General features: G+C 39.7%; 1 protein-coding gene across 2 annotated transcripts; it reads left to right on the plus strand.

Moving 5' to 3' along the window:
- Window positions 1-2,911: 2,911 nt before the first annotated feature.
- Window positions 2,912-12,272, plus strand: LOC117334986 (cyclin-O-like). 2 transcript variants are annotated; one of them, XM_033894868.1, is made up of 5 exons: window positions 2,912-3,815; window positions 5,731-6,012; window positions 7,801-7,986; window positions 8,862-9,064; window positions 11,755-12,272. In XM_033894868.1, exons 1-5 carry the CDS (start codon window positions 3,450-3,452, stop codon window positions 12,035-12,037), a joined length of 1,320 nt encoding a protein of 439 aa, XP_033750759.1. In that variant the 5' UTR covers window positions 2,912-3,449; the 3' UTR covers window positions 12,038-12,272. The 2 variants fall into 2 exon arrangements, with proteins under 2 accessions (XP_033750759.1, XP_033750760.1); XM_033894869.1 differs by having other exon boundaries at window positions 2,914-3,725.
- The last annotated feature ends 3,384 nt before the right edge of the window (window positions 12,273-15,656 follow it).

Consider the following 15,656-nt stretch of genomic DNA (forward strand, 5'->3'; position numbering starts at 1 on the left):
ACTGTCAGTGTCTGTATGTAGTTCCCCCCACCCAGTAGGGGACTTACATGTACTACAGTTTCGACGCATTATACCCTTTGTGGGCGACCTGGTCGGTGGGCGCCCTGGTCGGTGGGCGCCCTGGTCGGGGCGCCCTGGTCGGTTGGCGCCCTGGTCGGTGGGCGCCCGGGCCTGCTGCGTTTGGGTTAAACCCTGTGTTTAGTGTATTAGTTTGAGTTTGTGAAGGGGTGGGGTCAAATGTACATTAGTGTTTGGAGATCTAGACTGTGAATAAAATTTAGCACAATCATTGGTCCTGTGACCAAACTGTTCACATAATTGGCACTGAGTATCTGGTGAATTCTGTCCGGTCTGTGCCCACTGACACTGTCGTCGCATATGACCTTTGCCTCCACACTGTAAACATATGGCATTTCTGAGTCAGTTCTTGTATTTGTAATCACTGGTTCTGTAACTGCTGATGAAGCTGACTGACGTTCTCCTCCTTCCTCATAGCATTGACTTGTACAGTAGGAGTACGGGGTACAGGAACAGATTCATGCATGTCTTTCCGGTAGCCAAAGGTGTCCCCCATCTTTGCACCTTGATAAGCTTCTTCGATATTACTGGGACACCCTGCGCGAACAAAGAACTGAAGTTGACTTGGAAGCCCATCTACAAATTTTATCATCATGTCGAGGGACGATTTGTGTAATATGTGACCTTTCTTTAGCATCAGACCATAGTAGTCTTCAACACGCATGTCAGGCATTAATTGTAACTGGTTGAATGACTGACATTCCGCATATAGTGATGCATTTGTGTTGGGCCCAATTTCTACATATGTCTCCTTAAACTTGTCCTTCAAGGCACACCATGATGTTCTGTACAGCTCATCAAGACCCTGGTACCATGTATAGGCTGGTCCGGTCAAATATAGTGAAAAGGCACTAACGAGACGGCGACTGTCATAGATCGAAGTGGTTTCAATACCTTACACACACATGTGGGAAAGAAAGTCACTGAGGAATTTACAAGGATCTTCATTGGGGTAACCATTACATTTCTGTAGTGGGGGTAGCGAGGCAATCCGTGGGGTTAAACTTGAATTTGAAGCCACTGATCTGGTGTAAAGTTCATCATCGTGATGATCTGGTAAATGTGTACTTGTTGTGGGGTTCGGATTGCTTTCGAACAAATTACACCGGACAGAATCAAGGTAAATGTCTCTTTGCTTGGATTCGGAGGTTCCAGGAGCTATGGGTGTGTACCCTACTTCAAAGAGGTTCGTAACTGATGGTTTAGCGTTCATTGTAGGGTATAACTTTTGGACATCGGAAATCACTGCCGTAGATCTAATGGAAACAGGTGTCTCTAATGCGAACCAGTGGTGCCGAAAAATGGCGGCAACTCAACGCGATATCACGATACATATCAACTCGGTACTGAACAGTTAGACATTGCCGCATCTTCACAGAAAAGTTTCAGTCTATCTCCCAAAGTATACACACGTTTGTCGACTATCACCTTCAGATTCTCCACAATGTATTACTGTGGGGATCGCAGCAACTATATCGTCAACATAAACCAAACTTCATCCATGCTTCCATCATAGGTGCTTAGCACGTTTATAAGTCCAAGACCGATTATAGACTGATATATAGAGAAAGGTCTGGAACTCCTCCGTCCGGCAAAAATGGGTCAATTTAATTCAATGTGTCGTAAACATTTTACCAGAAAAGATTTGTCAATGGCGATAGTCTTAATCAAAAGTTAAGATAGTAACCTTTAACATTACACCAATAAATCATACCTAAATAGTCTATTTCTTTCACACGCAGCTTCAAAACTCTGAAAAGTGATGAATTTTCTTTAGTCGGACACGATCGAGAACATTTTTTCAAACGAAAATGTCTATTCGCTACACAGACAACGTGACCGTCTACAATTACAGGGTTTGATGTTAACAAATATGAGGTCAAAACAAACTTATTTACTTGTCTAACGCTTCATTCCATTTCTCCTCTCGTGCTCCCCATGGTTGTTTTCTGCATCGACAGGTATCGGTGTCAAGTCGACGGCCATCTTGCCACTGTCAATAGCCGACCAATGAAATCACAGTTTACAAAACTTGAATAGCAAGTAGCAAGATGGCCGTCTTACCTAGATTAGAATGTGACTTCCGGATCTTACCTAGATTAGTATGGCGGACGCTACACATCTGGAACACCTGGTCTTATTATCCTTGTAGTCAATGGTCTCCAGGCAAATATGTATTGTGTTCATCGACTTTGAGTTGGATTTATTTTGTATATTTTGTTATCAACAATTCATCAACTAGTATGTCTGTATTGAAATTGGTGGCCACCCACCTCCCCCAATCAATGATTTGCTACACTGTGTCCAATAAATGTAGATGTGTACAATACAATGTAGGTTTACATCAAACTCCTGTCTGAAATCGGATTTATAACCTAGCACAATAACCTCAATATTCTGGGTTTTCATGGCATATCAATGACCCTCCAATATCCAATTTTATTCAGAAAGTTTTACAACTTATTGGACACTAGCATACCAACTATTACTTGTTCCATCATACAGACTACAAAATCGTTCTTTATACCAGCAGTTTACAGAATGACATAATTGACACGTTATAATTTAGCACGACACCACACAATAATAATACTCCAATTTAATACCCTTCGATACAAATACTTATTTACTTCCATTAAAGACAGTGTAGAAAATTCATTGCCATATACATTGTAATGAAGAAGTGGTAAACCTGTCCTATATTTAGTTGGTAATGTTAAATACCATTGTTAGTTTCCAAAATTGTTAAACATACTAGGATTTTTAAAGTAATAAGGCTTAATCAAATTGATACAAATATCTGAGTAACACTAACATATAATGATAAAATCATCGCCTATGTCATTCTCATTGCATCTAGCCACCGGCGTACAGCACAGCCAGTTCCGCTACACTTAAAATACACGTTAAATGGGTATCTAAAATGTCTTCACACCTCAACTGAAGTTTGTTTCAGTAATTGTAAAACAAGACAACGCACAATATGCACTAAAAGGCCCTAGCAAACTCTTGGTCAAAGTACGGGCAGATAATGTTTGTACAGGGGAAGCAGGGTCACCTCACAACAAAAAGAGTTTGGCAATTTTGTTGCAAACAGCAGTTCTTACAAAACATCAAAATATCCACCAGCTTGTGTAATATTGGAATTCCATGTCAAATCCTCATAGAAAGCAATAAACATGAATTTAAACTTCCTGGAATCTGCCCACCCTATGTACTTGCATGACGGTCGTGATGAACTCGTCCACCTGTGCCGAATGTAAACACTGTACCGTGGTATACGTGTGAATACGTGTCGTCGCAGGGATCTGTGGTGCCGATGTCAGAGGACATCTGAACTTTGTGAATTCGTTTAAGAATTTCCAGTCCAGATGTCAGCCGAGAGTCCGCCTGCGTTGTTTCCCTCTGTATCGGTTTCCCTGTTTTCCTATCCAGGTGGAACGTGTCCCGATGTCATCCAACCTGGCGTTCATTCGGATTCAGCTTCCGAAACTTCATCCTCCACATCACAGTGTAACATGTCCACCTTCAGAACAATCGTCAGTAGAAGTTCAGATCTCCCACCCCCGGAAAGTGTGACGTCACGATGCGTGATTTCTTCCTCGGCGCCCGTTCTTTATCTTGCGGAACACCCCGAGGGTATCTCTGTAAGCACTACACTTATGAACTACATTTGTTCTGAATATCAAGATGTGGATGTTGGACTCTTTGTTGGCGAACCCAAGGATACGGTAACGGTAGATATTAAGTCTGGGAGGTTGAGTTTGGTTGCGGTGAGATTAAGAAAAAAAGAGGTCCATTCTCAATTTATTTATTTACAGCTCTAAAACTCCTCCCCCCCCCCCCCCCCCCCTTACCCCAGACAGCCAAGGAACTCCTTCCACCTCATACAGCCCTAGAACCCCCCCTCCACCTCGCAAAACCCTAAAACTTTGCTATTATATTTAGATTTGTTCAGTTTACAGTTGTTTAACCTCAATTCCGATCGTCGGATAACACTTTAAAACATAACGTAAGATAAGTTCTCAAACTGTCAGTAGTACGTTCCAGTGAGGAATTTTTTCGTACTGATGGGGATGAGCTGTAGATTCTCTATACAAATAGTGTACTTGGCAAATTTTATAAAAGTAGGAAAAAGTAAAAGTGGTATATACTTAGAATTTGTTTGTGAAAAAAGGAACATGTTATGTAAAATTTGAACAAAATTAATCGTTATAACAGCAAGTTATAAAATACAAATTGTGTCTGATCCGAAATCTTCCCATCATATTAGTCAGTAAACCCATGTGAAAGTCGTTTTCACGGAAATTTGCCTGTGAACTATCGGTGAATCGCAATGATTGTGTCGACAAGATGTCAAGATTATGGTGAAAGGACGGTAATTGGCACACACAGATATACATATATGGACCGTAGGTTGAAAATTCGTGCCAAGTCCAAGTGGTAATAGATATTTTTTTACATTGGTGTGGTATTGTATTAGGACGGTCTCGCACCTGTCAGGAGATTAACTACACGCGCGGCTAACTCGTCTTTCCAGTTCTCGAGAAGGCTGGTCAGTCGCGGCACGCTTTACACCAACAGAACGAAATCCATGGTACAATTTCTTTTTATTGATAAAAATGAATTAATCATAAACATTTCTTTTCTTTCTGAATTCGGAATTTAAAAAAAAAAGAAGTTTTCACATTATTAAAGTTCTAATTTTTACCGTTATTTTTTTCACATACGTCACATTAGCTTTACTGAAACAGGCTGGGAATTCCTTCTGGAAGTCAAGAGTCCCGGATTTTGGTATATTTTTATTAAACCACTCCTCTTGTGCTTATTATAAGATTTTATAGCTTCCACAATCGCCGATTTCGGAAAGTGCAAAAAATCAAGATTTTCGTCAAAAACGAAAAACAGTAATCATTGATTTTGATTTTGATGATTACTTACTTCCAAACATGAACTATTGTGAAATTTTAGGAAATTCAAATTTAGCAAGTTGTAAACATAGAAATACAAGATAGTGGCTCTTAGATTCTTTCTATATATAGACGTTTTCAAATTCGTATCGATTAATTAAACTAGACAGAAGAATTCTATTATTGTAATAATTGAAACGAAAGTAAAGAGTATGCTTATCGTATAACTACGATAGGATAATTTCCCAAGTACATTGTATTCGTAAAAACAGCTTTTCGCAGACTGATATGAAATATCAAATGTCTGTGAAATCCTCGCTCCATTTTCCCTCTCTGTGACGCTTAGAAACTCTGACGTCTTATTTGAAAAAAAATATTGACTTATTAATCACGACTCCGCTATTTTTACACACCCGTTCATAAAAATGATCTCGGGGTTCTTCTATGGAGCGCTTATTGTTACCGTTTCCGGGTTGCTATTTGTTAAAGAATTAGTCTAGTCTATTTTGGCCAATAAATGGGAAAGTAGTTACGAAAAACGAGGAAATCGCCTGTTGTACTATATTTGGGTACGTGTTGTTGATTATAATGTTTGGCTAACTCTTAAATGTGAAACTTTCACTTTACTAATATAATACATTGTATTATTAAGTACAGGATATGAGATCAATCAAAATGTTTTCTCTGCGATTGGCTTAACTTCTGTATAGTGTAATCAGCCAGTTGTATGTTCTTCCTATAGGAATCCCCAAGGGTGAGTACATCTCCGGATACCGCCACGGAGAACCATAGCCTAGCGGATTCTGGGTATGAAGAGTCCCTCAATCTCCAGTGCCTGGAAACTGTTCTGGACTGGAAGGGCGTGTCCATGAGTCCGGGACCTGCTCCCTTGTATCTGTCATCAACGCTGTTACACAGTCCCGATCATCGCGGCTTTGGGGATTACCTAGACGACATCTACTATCACCGACTAAGTATCGAGTACAAGTACCAAGTCAACAACTGTCTAGAGGGACAAAGAGAGGCGAGTATCATACCTCATCCATATACAAGAATACATTCTTCTTTCGACCTTTTCAATCCATTGCATGATACCTAACATGTGACAAGATTTGCGATTTTTATTATTCCCCAATTCTCTACTTGAAATCCTCATTTATTTTTCCTTCAGACGAATATTCATCAAAACCCAACAAGTAAAAAATCATGACATTTAGCTGGTAGGTTCCAGAAATGGTGCCCCACAAAGTTAATGAAGACATATAACCTTGGCCAATATTCAAGGTCACAAAGAAGACATATAACCTTGGCCAATATTCAAGGTCACAGGGGTCAAATGTACAGAATGTAATAAAACATTCAAACGACTTTTTCTCGCAAACCAAAAAGCTTAGATCATGATACACTGTACATGTATTTGTCGTGTAGGTTTCTGGGAAGGAGCCGCACAAAGTTTGCTAAAATAAATAATAGATTTACAATATATTCATGGTCACAGGAGTGATTTGTCAAAGTATTCAAGCTACTTCCTCTAATTAATCGAAATGCCTAGCATCAAAATATTTGGTTGGTATGTACTTGGTATAAAACCCAAAAGTTTGCAAAATAAAATGACCTTCATCTATTTTAAGGTCACAGAGGTCAAATTTATTCAAACGTTCAAATGACTTCTCGCACACCAAAAGCCTTTAGGATAATATTTAGCGTATAAGGTTTCTAAGAGTGAGTCGCTGAAGCTTTTCAAAAAGAAATGACATTGACCTTAATTCCTCCATCTTCACACGTGTTTTCGCCTCGTCTGTCAAACGAAATCCCCATTGTATGTCTTTACCCTCCATCTGTCAAACGAAATCCCCGTTGTATGTACTTACCCTCCATCTGTCAAACGAAATCCCCATTGTATGTCTTTACCCTCCATCTGTCAAACGAAATCCCCATTGTATGTCTTTACCCTCCATCTGTCAAACGAAATCCCCATTGTATATCTTTACCCTCCATCTGTCAAACGAAATCCCCATTGTATATCTTTACCCTCCATCTGTCAAACGAAATCCCCATTGTATGTCTTTACCCTCCATCTGTCAAACGAAATCCCCATTGTATGTATTTACCCTCCATCTGTCAGACGAAATCCCCATTGTATGTATTTACCCTCCATCTGTCAAATCCCCACCCATTGTTACATGTCTTTTCCCTCAGCCCGTAAAACGGAATCCGACATTGTTTCACGTTCCCATTTACTCCGCCAAACTATTGTTTCTAAAAACAAAATTACAGCCACTATTAAATATAAAACTAACCTGTTAAATCGGTAAATAGTACATATGGTTAATATGATGGCTGATTTCGGCCAGGTCGCGCCATGCTAACAACAAAAACCGCGCCGTGCGAACAGCAAAAGCGCGTTTTGCGACAAAATGAACACCCCATACGACAAAATGGCGGGGTATTTTTGTCGTATAATGCATTGTCGCTCTTCGCATGGCATATTTTTGCTTTTCACTCGGCGCACTGTTGCGTTTCGGTTGACGCACTACGAAGAGCAACAGTGCGCCAATGGAAGAGTGACATAGCGCTATGCGAAGAGCGACAGTGCGCTTTGCGTAGAGGATAATGCGCCATGCGACGCATGTACTCCGCCAATGTGACAAAAATACCTCGCAAATGCGACAGGACGACATTATTTTTATATCGCACGGTCTCGTAATTTTATCGCATGGCGCGCTGTCGCTGTCCGCATGGCAGGGCCGTAAATGCGACATTAGGACATGGCCGAAATATTGAAATAGTATGCCTTATATGACCCCTACAGGTGACTCCGGGTATGAGAGGTTTGCTAATAAGCTGGATGACCGGTGTCCATCACCAGCTGATCATGTGCCAGGACAGCTTGTTTGTCGCGGTCAATATCGTTGACCGGATATTAGACATCATGCATGCTTCTAGGGACTGCCTCCAGCTTCTGGGAATCTCGTCGTTACTGATAGCCGCCAAATGTGTAAGTTCTGTAGAATGAAGTTATTTAGTGTAAAACAAATTAAAGACAGTCTCACACTACTGCTATACTAATAGTTCTCTCGACTTTGTTTAAATTCCAAGTTAAACAGGTCGTTGAAAACTATAATCCCTTAGATCCAGCGGCACTTCCTGAAAATATTAATACCTTTTTGACTAGCACAAATACCACCGATTCGGTATTACAATTTCAGGACATCAATCAAGTGTTCAGTGATCATCAAACAGTTTCCTTAGATAGGTAGGATTGTTCTTTTCCATGTAGGTCCTCTCACTTTATGAATATATTCTTAGATTCCTCTTCTGCTATACGCTTTTACTTCACCTTTTAATTTTGATTTGGTGTTTTTTAATGTTGAATCGTTGTTGATCTTTTATATTTCCAAGCACATTGGATTAAATAGTTAAAGGGAGCTAAGATTGATTGTAGCCTTTGGTGTCTCTACTGACTTTCTGATTTGTTCAATCATATCTAAAGTGCCCCTTTTCGATTGAGAATCTAAGAGACACCAGGTCCTTTATTTACAAATTGTCATTTATTATATGATGTATAGCCAAACACCGTTATCTCAAACTCCGCTAACTCGAAGAGCATAGTTTGGAGTAAAAAATCGGTTCCAACAGTAAAATTCTGTATAACGTATACTGGTGTTTGATTTTCTTGACCTCAATCACCTAGAGAGAATGAGGTTTGACTGGAACGTGTGACGTAGCATATTGAGAATACTTGTGCTGTCTTTGTAGCTTCGTTAAGATTTAGTGGATAGAATATAAAACAATAAAACATACTTAATGTATTGATATTACGCATATATCATATTATCAATTTTATTATGGATGATCTCCCTTGCCCACTAGGAGGAGGTCAGCCCACCGGAAATCACCGAGCTCCTGAGCTGCTGTACAGACACGTACTCACGTGACCAGGTTAAGCATCTCGAGAGGGTCATCCTGAACGCCATCAAATTTGATTTACTGGTTCCAACGCCTCAGTTTTTCCTGGAATATTTTTCATCCTGTTGTATCTCTCTGTTCGGAGGATTCCAAAGCGATCGTCTGAGGTAAGTGTTGTCGAGACGGAGTCAAACTATCATACTGGTACGTAGGATTCTTTAAATCGATAACGTCCTTTAATAAAGTAATTCATAATGCTCTGGTATGCCCCTAGTTAATTGTTCCTACCAAGGCAAGCCGATGTTTCTATGCTAGTTGCTTGAAAATAAGATGAGAAATCCGAAACAAATAATAGTTGATTATAAAACTCTTATTATTACGAGTATCAGCCTGTAAAATATACAGTACAAAAATGAAAGTTACGTTTTGAAAATAATTAAAACTTAATTGATTACTACAAGCTCGATAATTGCTGTTCTTTCAATAACCGAAAATGCAGTTTATAGTCACTGTCACAACGAATATACAGTGTACATACCTAAACGGAATCATGAGTAATAACTAATTAAGCTGTTCATTGCAGAAGATATTATGGTAGCCGGTTAGAGCCGAATAACTCGGATCGTTTTTTGCTCCTAACTCAAGAAAATGCCAGAGAGCGAAAATACGACATCGATGGAGCGAGACTGGAACACGACTGATCTTGCTCCCTGGTCGTCGTATTAAGGCGTTTAGCCGCCTCACCGTCGTATTATCGAATTAAGCTCCTTCCGGGTGTATGCTGGCATTAAGCTTCTTTCCCGTCGTATCCTCACGTTTAGCTCCTTCCCCGTCGTATCCTCACGTTTAGCTCCTTTCCCGTAGTGTTCTCGCGTTTAGTTCTTTTCCCTTCGCATTCTCGTGTTTAGTTCCTTCGCCGTCATATTTGCTGGTTGAGCTGATTCGCCGTCGTATTCTTGAGTTGATCTGCGCCGTCGTATTCTGATGTTTAGCCGCCTCTCCGTCGTATTGTCGCGTTTTAGCCGCCTCTCCGTCGTATTGTCGCGTTAAGCTCCTTCGCCGTCGTATTCTCACGCTTAGCTGCCTGCCCGTCGTATCCTCACGTTTAGCTTCTTTCCTGTAGTGTCCTCGCGTTTAGTTCCTTTCCCTTCGCATTCTCGTGTTTAGTTCCTTCGCCGTCGTATTTTCGCGTTAAGCTTCTTTCGATATTTTTTGACATTAAGTTCCTTTCCCGTCGTATTTTCGCAATTAGTTGCCTCGCCATCGTATTCTCGCGTTTTCTTCTTCCCGGCGTACTCTCACGTTCAGTGCCTTCGCCGTCGTATTTGCTGGTAAAGCTGATTCGCCGTCGTATTCTCGAGTTGATCTGCGTCGTCGTATTCTGGTGTTTAGCCGCCTCTCCGTCGTATTGTCGCGTTTAGCTGCCTCACCGTCGTATTCTGGTGTTTAGCTGCCTCGTCGTCGTATTCTGGTGTTTAGCTGCCTCGCCGTCGTATTCTGGTGTTTAGCTGCCTCGCCGTCGTATTCTCGAGTTGATCTGCGCCGTCGTATTCTGGTGTTTAGCCGCCTCGTCGTCGTATTCTGGTGTTTAGCTGCCTCGTCGTCGTATTCTGGTGTTTAGCTGCCTCGCCGTCGTATTCTCGAGTTGATCGGCGCCGTCGTATTCTGGTGTTTAGCCGCCTCGTCGTCGTATTCTGGTGTTTAGCCGCCTCGTCGTCGTATTCTGGTGTTTAGCCGCCTCGTCGTCGTATTCTGGTGTTTAGCCGCCTCACCGTCGTATTCTGGTGTTTAGCCGCCTCACCGTCGTATTCTGGTGTTTAGTTGCCTCGTCGTCGTATTCTGGTGTTTAGCTGCCTCGTCGTCGTATTCTGGTGTTTAGCCGCCTCGTCGTCGTATTCTGGTGTTTAGTTGCCTCGTCGTCGTATTCTGGTGTTTAGCCGCCACACCGTCGTATTCTGGTGTTTAGTTGCCTCGTCGTCGTATTCTGGAATTTAGTTGCCTCGTCGTCGTATTCTGGTGTTTAGCCGCCTCGTCGTCGTATTCTGGTGTTTAGTTGCCTCGTCGTCGTATTCTGGTGTTTAGCTGCCTCGCCGTCGTATTCTGGTGTTTAGTTGCCTCGTCGTCGTATTCTGGTGTTTAGTTGCCTCGTCGTCGTATTCTGGTGTTTAGCCGCCTCGTCGTCGTATTCTGGTGTTTAGCCGCCTCGTCGTCGTATTCTGGTGTTTAGCCGCCTCGTCGTCGTATTCTCGCATTAAACTCCTTCACCGTTGTATTCTGGCATTCAGCTCCTTCACCGTTGTATTATCACGTTTAGCTCCTTCTCCGTCGTATTGTCGCGTTCAGATCATTTCCCATCGTATTGTCGCGTTTAGCTGCCTCGCCGTCGTATTCTTGCGTTTAGTTCTTTTGTCGTCGTATTCTCGCATTTAGCTGCTTCGCCGTTGTAATTTTGAGTTCTTGAAGTTTCATTCTGAAGTCGAGGGAGCGAAAATCGAAATGTTTTTCGACTCTAACCGACTACCACATGATACGTTATATCCTAGGGATATACAGGTACATGTAAATGCACTATCCAGTTGCGTCATTGATTTAAGCAGGGTAAATTACCGGAAGTTCACATAACTTGCAATTGTTGATCGGGGAAATCGAAATGCTTCATTGATCTTTCTGACACATGTATTTGATAAAATCGTTTTTAAGTAGGACTAGATGAGAAGGGGGATTGTAAAGGTTTCCGTTGCCTCCCAGAATGTCTTACAATGGCAATATTTCGGTTCGTGGCTTATATTAATTTTTCATATAAAAAAAATCCGGAAGTTGATTGTCTTAACACGCTCCTGTTTTGTTTGTATTTTAGACAGTCCCGTGCGCATGCACGTTGCGTGCTGGAGCTTTCGCTACAGGATTACGACTTGAGCCAGGTTCGCCCGTCCTTGTTGGCCTTGTGTGTATGGAAGGTGGCCGTAGACCTGACCCAGTGTGATGACGGAGAGTTTATTCCACCTGGACTCGACTTCCGGCGGGAGGATTTCCAAAATATATATTCCCAGGTCCGAACGTTTTCTGAAAATTTAAAGAAAAGCTTCCCTGATGTGAGCAGTATTTGTGAATATTATTTCAACGTGTATGGAGCTGAGTAATAGATTTGTTGTTAAACAAAAAGGTCGATATTTATAAATGAAGCAGTCAAACCTTTGACATTTCTGGTCGTCTTGGTGATATACACAAAATATACTTTGTTTGATTGAGTGTTGCATGTCTGATCTCCATTTGGCTAAAATAGACGGACAATGCATTTCTATATTATACTTTTTTCGACACAGAAAGTCGACATTAGTTAGGGCCAACAAAAACACGAACATGTGGTAGCTTCCCCCCCCCCCCCCCCCCCCCCCCCCCCCCCACACACACACACACACACACCTCACATACATTACACGCACGCATCTCGCATGTAGTACAGACCGTCTTTGAATGACCATACCTGTTGTAAAGACGGAAAACAATACAAAACCATGTCAAACGTTCCCTGAACTCCTGTTTAACTTTCAAATGACACTTTTTATGTTGAGGCAGTTATTCTTCTTTATTATCATATGAATTTATTTGCGCCTTAAATTACTATACAGGAAAGTATGAATCATGTAAGTGCTCAAAAGTTGCATTCAAAGACTTTGCATGATACTAGTTTTGAAGTTCTTTTAAACATATCGAAAAATATAAGTAAACTATTTTGATTATGTCATTGTAATGGATACTGTGCTTCACGATAAAGAACATGTATCGTGAGTTTGATAACTGAACACACTTCCGGAATACCTGTATCACTTCCGGAATACCTGTACCACTTCCGGAATACCTGTATCACTTGCGGAATATAATAACTTTACACACTTCCGAAGTTTAATAACTGAAGTCATTTCCAGAATACCGTTTCTGGAATTAGTACGCTTTCGAATTTCACTGTACCTTCAAAATTCTAGGATTTATCATCAATTTGCCTACAAAAGTCGGTGTTTATATTTCTTTGACATTTTAGACTGTAAAAACAGGCACTGGAGTTTTTATCCAACTTCGCACAAATAAAGAGAACTAAAGTATATTCGAAAATATTGAGTTTCAGAGATGTATGGTTAAAGCCACCTTTTTTTAAAGAAAATCCTTCCCTGCGCTCTAGCGTGTTCGTCCTTAGAGGGATTTCATCAACCTTCACACAATTACAAAGGACCGTAATATTTCGGACTAGTTCCAGAGTTGTTCGGTCAAGGTCATCGTTACTTTGTTTAAGAATTTTTTTCAACGCTCTAACGTCTTCATTCGAGAGATTTTCATCAAATTTCAGACTTTTTTTTATAATGATAATATCTTGAACGAGTTCGAGTTTCAAAGTTGTAAGGCCAAGGTCACCATTTTTATTTATAAAAAGGCCTACTTTAAATTTATATTATTCTCTACAGTCAAAAAACTAGCATTACAATTTCACGCTAATTCTATACTTTCGATTTATCAACTTAACACCAAAGGACACCATCTTTATAAATGACAGTGTGATATAAAGTTCGCGGAGGCCGGTGGGAGACATGAATTCCTATACCCAGTATGCTTGTTACACTGTACTTAGTACTACACATGTAGTACACATTCCATTGTGTTTCAACTGTGTATATTGAACTCCATTTATATGTATATAAGTGCTACTTGTATATATTTACAATTGGTGTATATTTTGTACATTTGAATTTATGTATTGATTTTTTGTATTACAAGATAGCAAGTCTGTCTATATAATGTAGAACAACTGGATGTAACTAATATATAATGTGAAAATACAGGCATATAACTAGTATGTAATTACAACAAAAGTGTGTGGTTAATACATAATTATAACACGTGTGTAAATTTTACATAGTTACAACACGTGTGTGACGTATACATAATTAAGATATACCTGTGTAACAAAGTGTATAATTACAACACATGTGTGTAACTATAAAATGTACAACATGCATGTGTAACTTATGTAACGTACAACTAATGTACAACACACGTGTGTAACCAGACTATAATCTACAACACACGTATGTGTCCAATATATAATGTACACCACATGTGTGTACCAGACTATAATGTACAACACATGTGTGTAACCAATATATAATGTACAATACACGTGTGTATCCAATATATAATGTACAACACACGTGTGTAACCAGAATATAATGTACAACACACGTGTGTGTCCAGTATATAATGTACAACACACGTTTGTGTCCAGTATATAATGTACAACACACGTGTATCCAGTATATAATGTACAACACACGTGTGTAACCAGTATATAATGCACAACACACGTGTGTATTCAGTATATAATGTACAACACACGTGTGTAACCAGTATATGATGCACAGCACACGTGTGTATCCAGTATATAATGTACAACACACGTGTGTGTCCAGTATATGATGTACAACACACGTGTGTATCCAGTATATAATGTACAATACACATGTGTTTCCAGTATATAATGCACAACACACGTGTGTATCCAGAATATAATGTACAATACACGTGTGTATCCAGTATATAATGCACAACACACGTGTGTAACCAGAATATAATGTACAACACACGTGTGTAACCAGAATATAATGTACAACACACGTGTGTATTCAGTATATAATATATAATACACGTGTGTAACCAGTATATGATGCACAGCACACGTGTGTATCAAGTATATAATATACAATACACGTGTGTGTCCAGTATATAATGTACAATACACGTGTGTATCCAGTATATAATGCACAACACACGTGTGTAACCAGAATATAATGTACAACACACGTGTGTAACCAGAATATAATGTACAACACACGTGTGTATTCAGTATATGATGAACAATACACGTGTGTAACCAGAATATAATGTACAACACACGTGTATTCAGTATATAATGTACAACACGTGTGTATCCAGTATATAATATACAATACACGTGTGTATCCAGTATATATTGTACAACACACGTGTGTATCCAGTAAATAATGTACAATACACGTGTTTAACCAGTATATAATGCACAGCACACGAGTGTATCCAGTATATAATGTACAATACACGTGTATCCAGCATATAATGCACAACACACGTGTGTATCTAATATATAACGTACAATATTCATATGTAACTAATATATAGTTAAAACGTATGTGTGTAACTGATAAAAACGTACACCACGCGTGTTACAATAATATAATGTACAACACACGTGTACACATGTGTAGTTCCTATTTAATGTACATTACGTGTACACAGAGTCGTATCTAATTTAAAGATATTGTTTAGTCACTGAACTTTTTTTGAAAGATTTATGAAACATGTATGAATCATTATGTTTGAATTAATGACATGAGTTATTGAGCATGTGCTTTATTTATAAGTGTGACGTCATACATTGCACATCGTATATTTCTGATGTAAGTGAGATTCACCTTACAATTGCTTGTTTTTATTTCTCTTAGAGATTACGGACGGTTGAGCTGAATGATCATATGAAATGTTATCTTTACGATGGATGAATTTTCGTAGTTGAATATATAACAGTGTTCACTTAACCTGCTTCTTTAAAGCATTATAAACATTCTGTTTAAAAGAGTAAACATTCTACCTCTTCTTTGTGTGTTTGTGTTTTTCAACTTCAACTTGTCTAACATTAAAAGATGATAGAGTTGTTATACCAACTTAGCCGGAAGT

The sequence above is a fragment of the Pecten maximus genome, chromosome 9, assembly GCF_902652985.1.
Source record: "Pecten maximus chromosome 9, xPecMax1.1, whole genome shotgun sequence".
NCBI classification, from domain to species: Eukaryota; Metazoa; Mollusca; class Bivalvia; order Pectinida; family Pectinidae; genus Pecten; species Pecten maximus.

Coding starts and splice junctions, on each gene's coding strand:
- LOC117334986 (XM_033894868.1), top strand. CDS start 3,450: ATGTCAGCCGAGAGTCCGCCTGCGTTGTTTCCCTCTGTATCGGTTTCC. Junction 3,816..5,730: donor AACCCAAGGATACGGTAACG/GTAGATATTAAG, acceptor TTCTTCCTATAG/GAATCCCCAAGGGTGAGTAC. Junction 6,013..7,800: donor GTCTAGAGGGACAAAGAGAG/GCGAGTATCATA, acceptor TGACCCCTACAG/GTGACTCCGGGTATGAGAGG.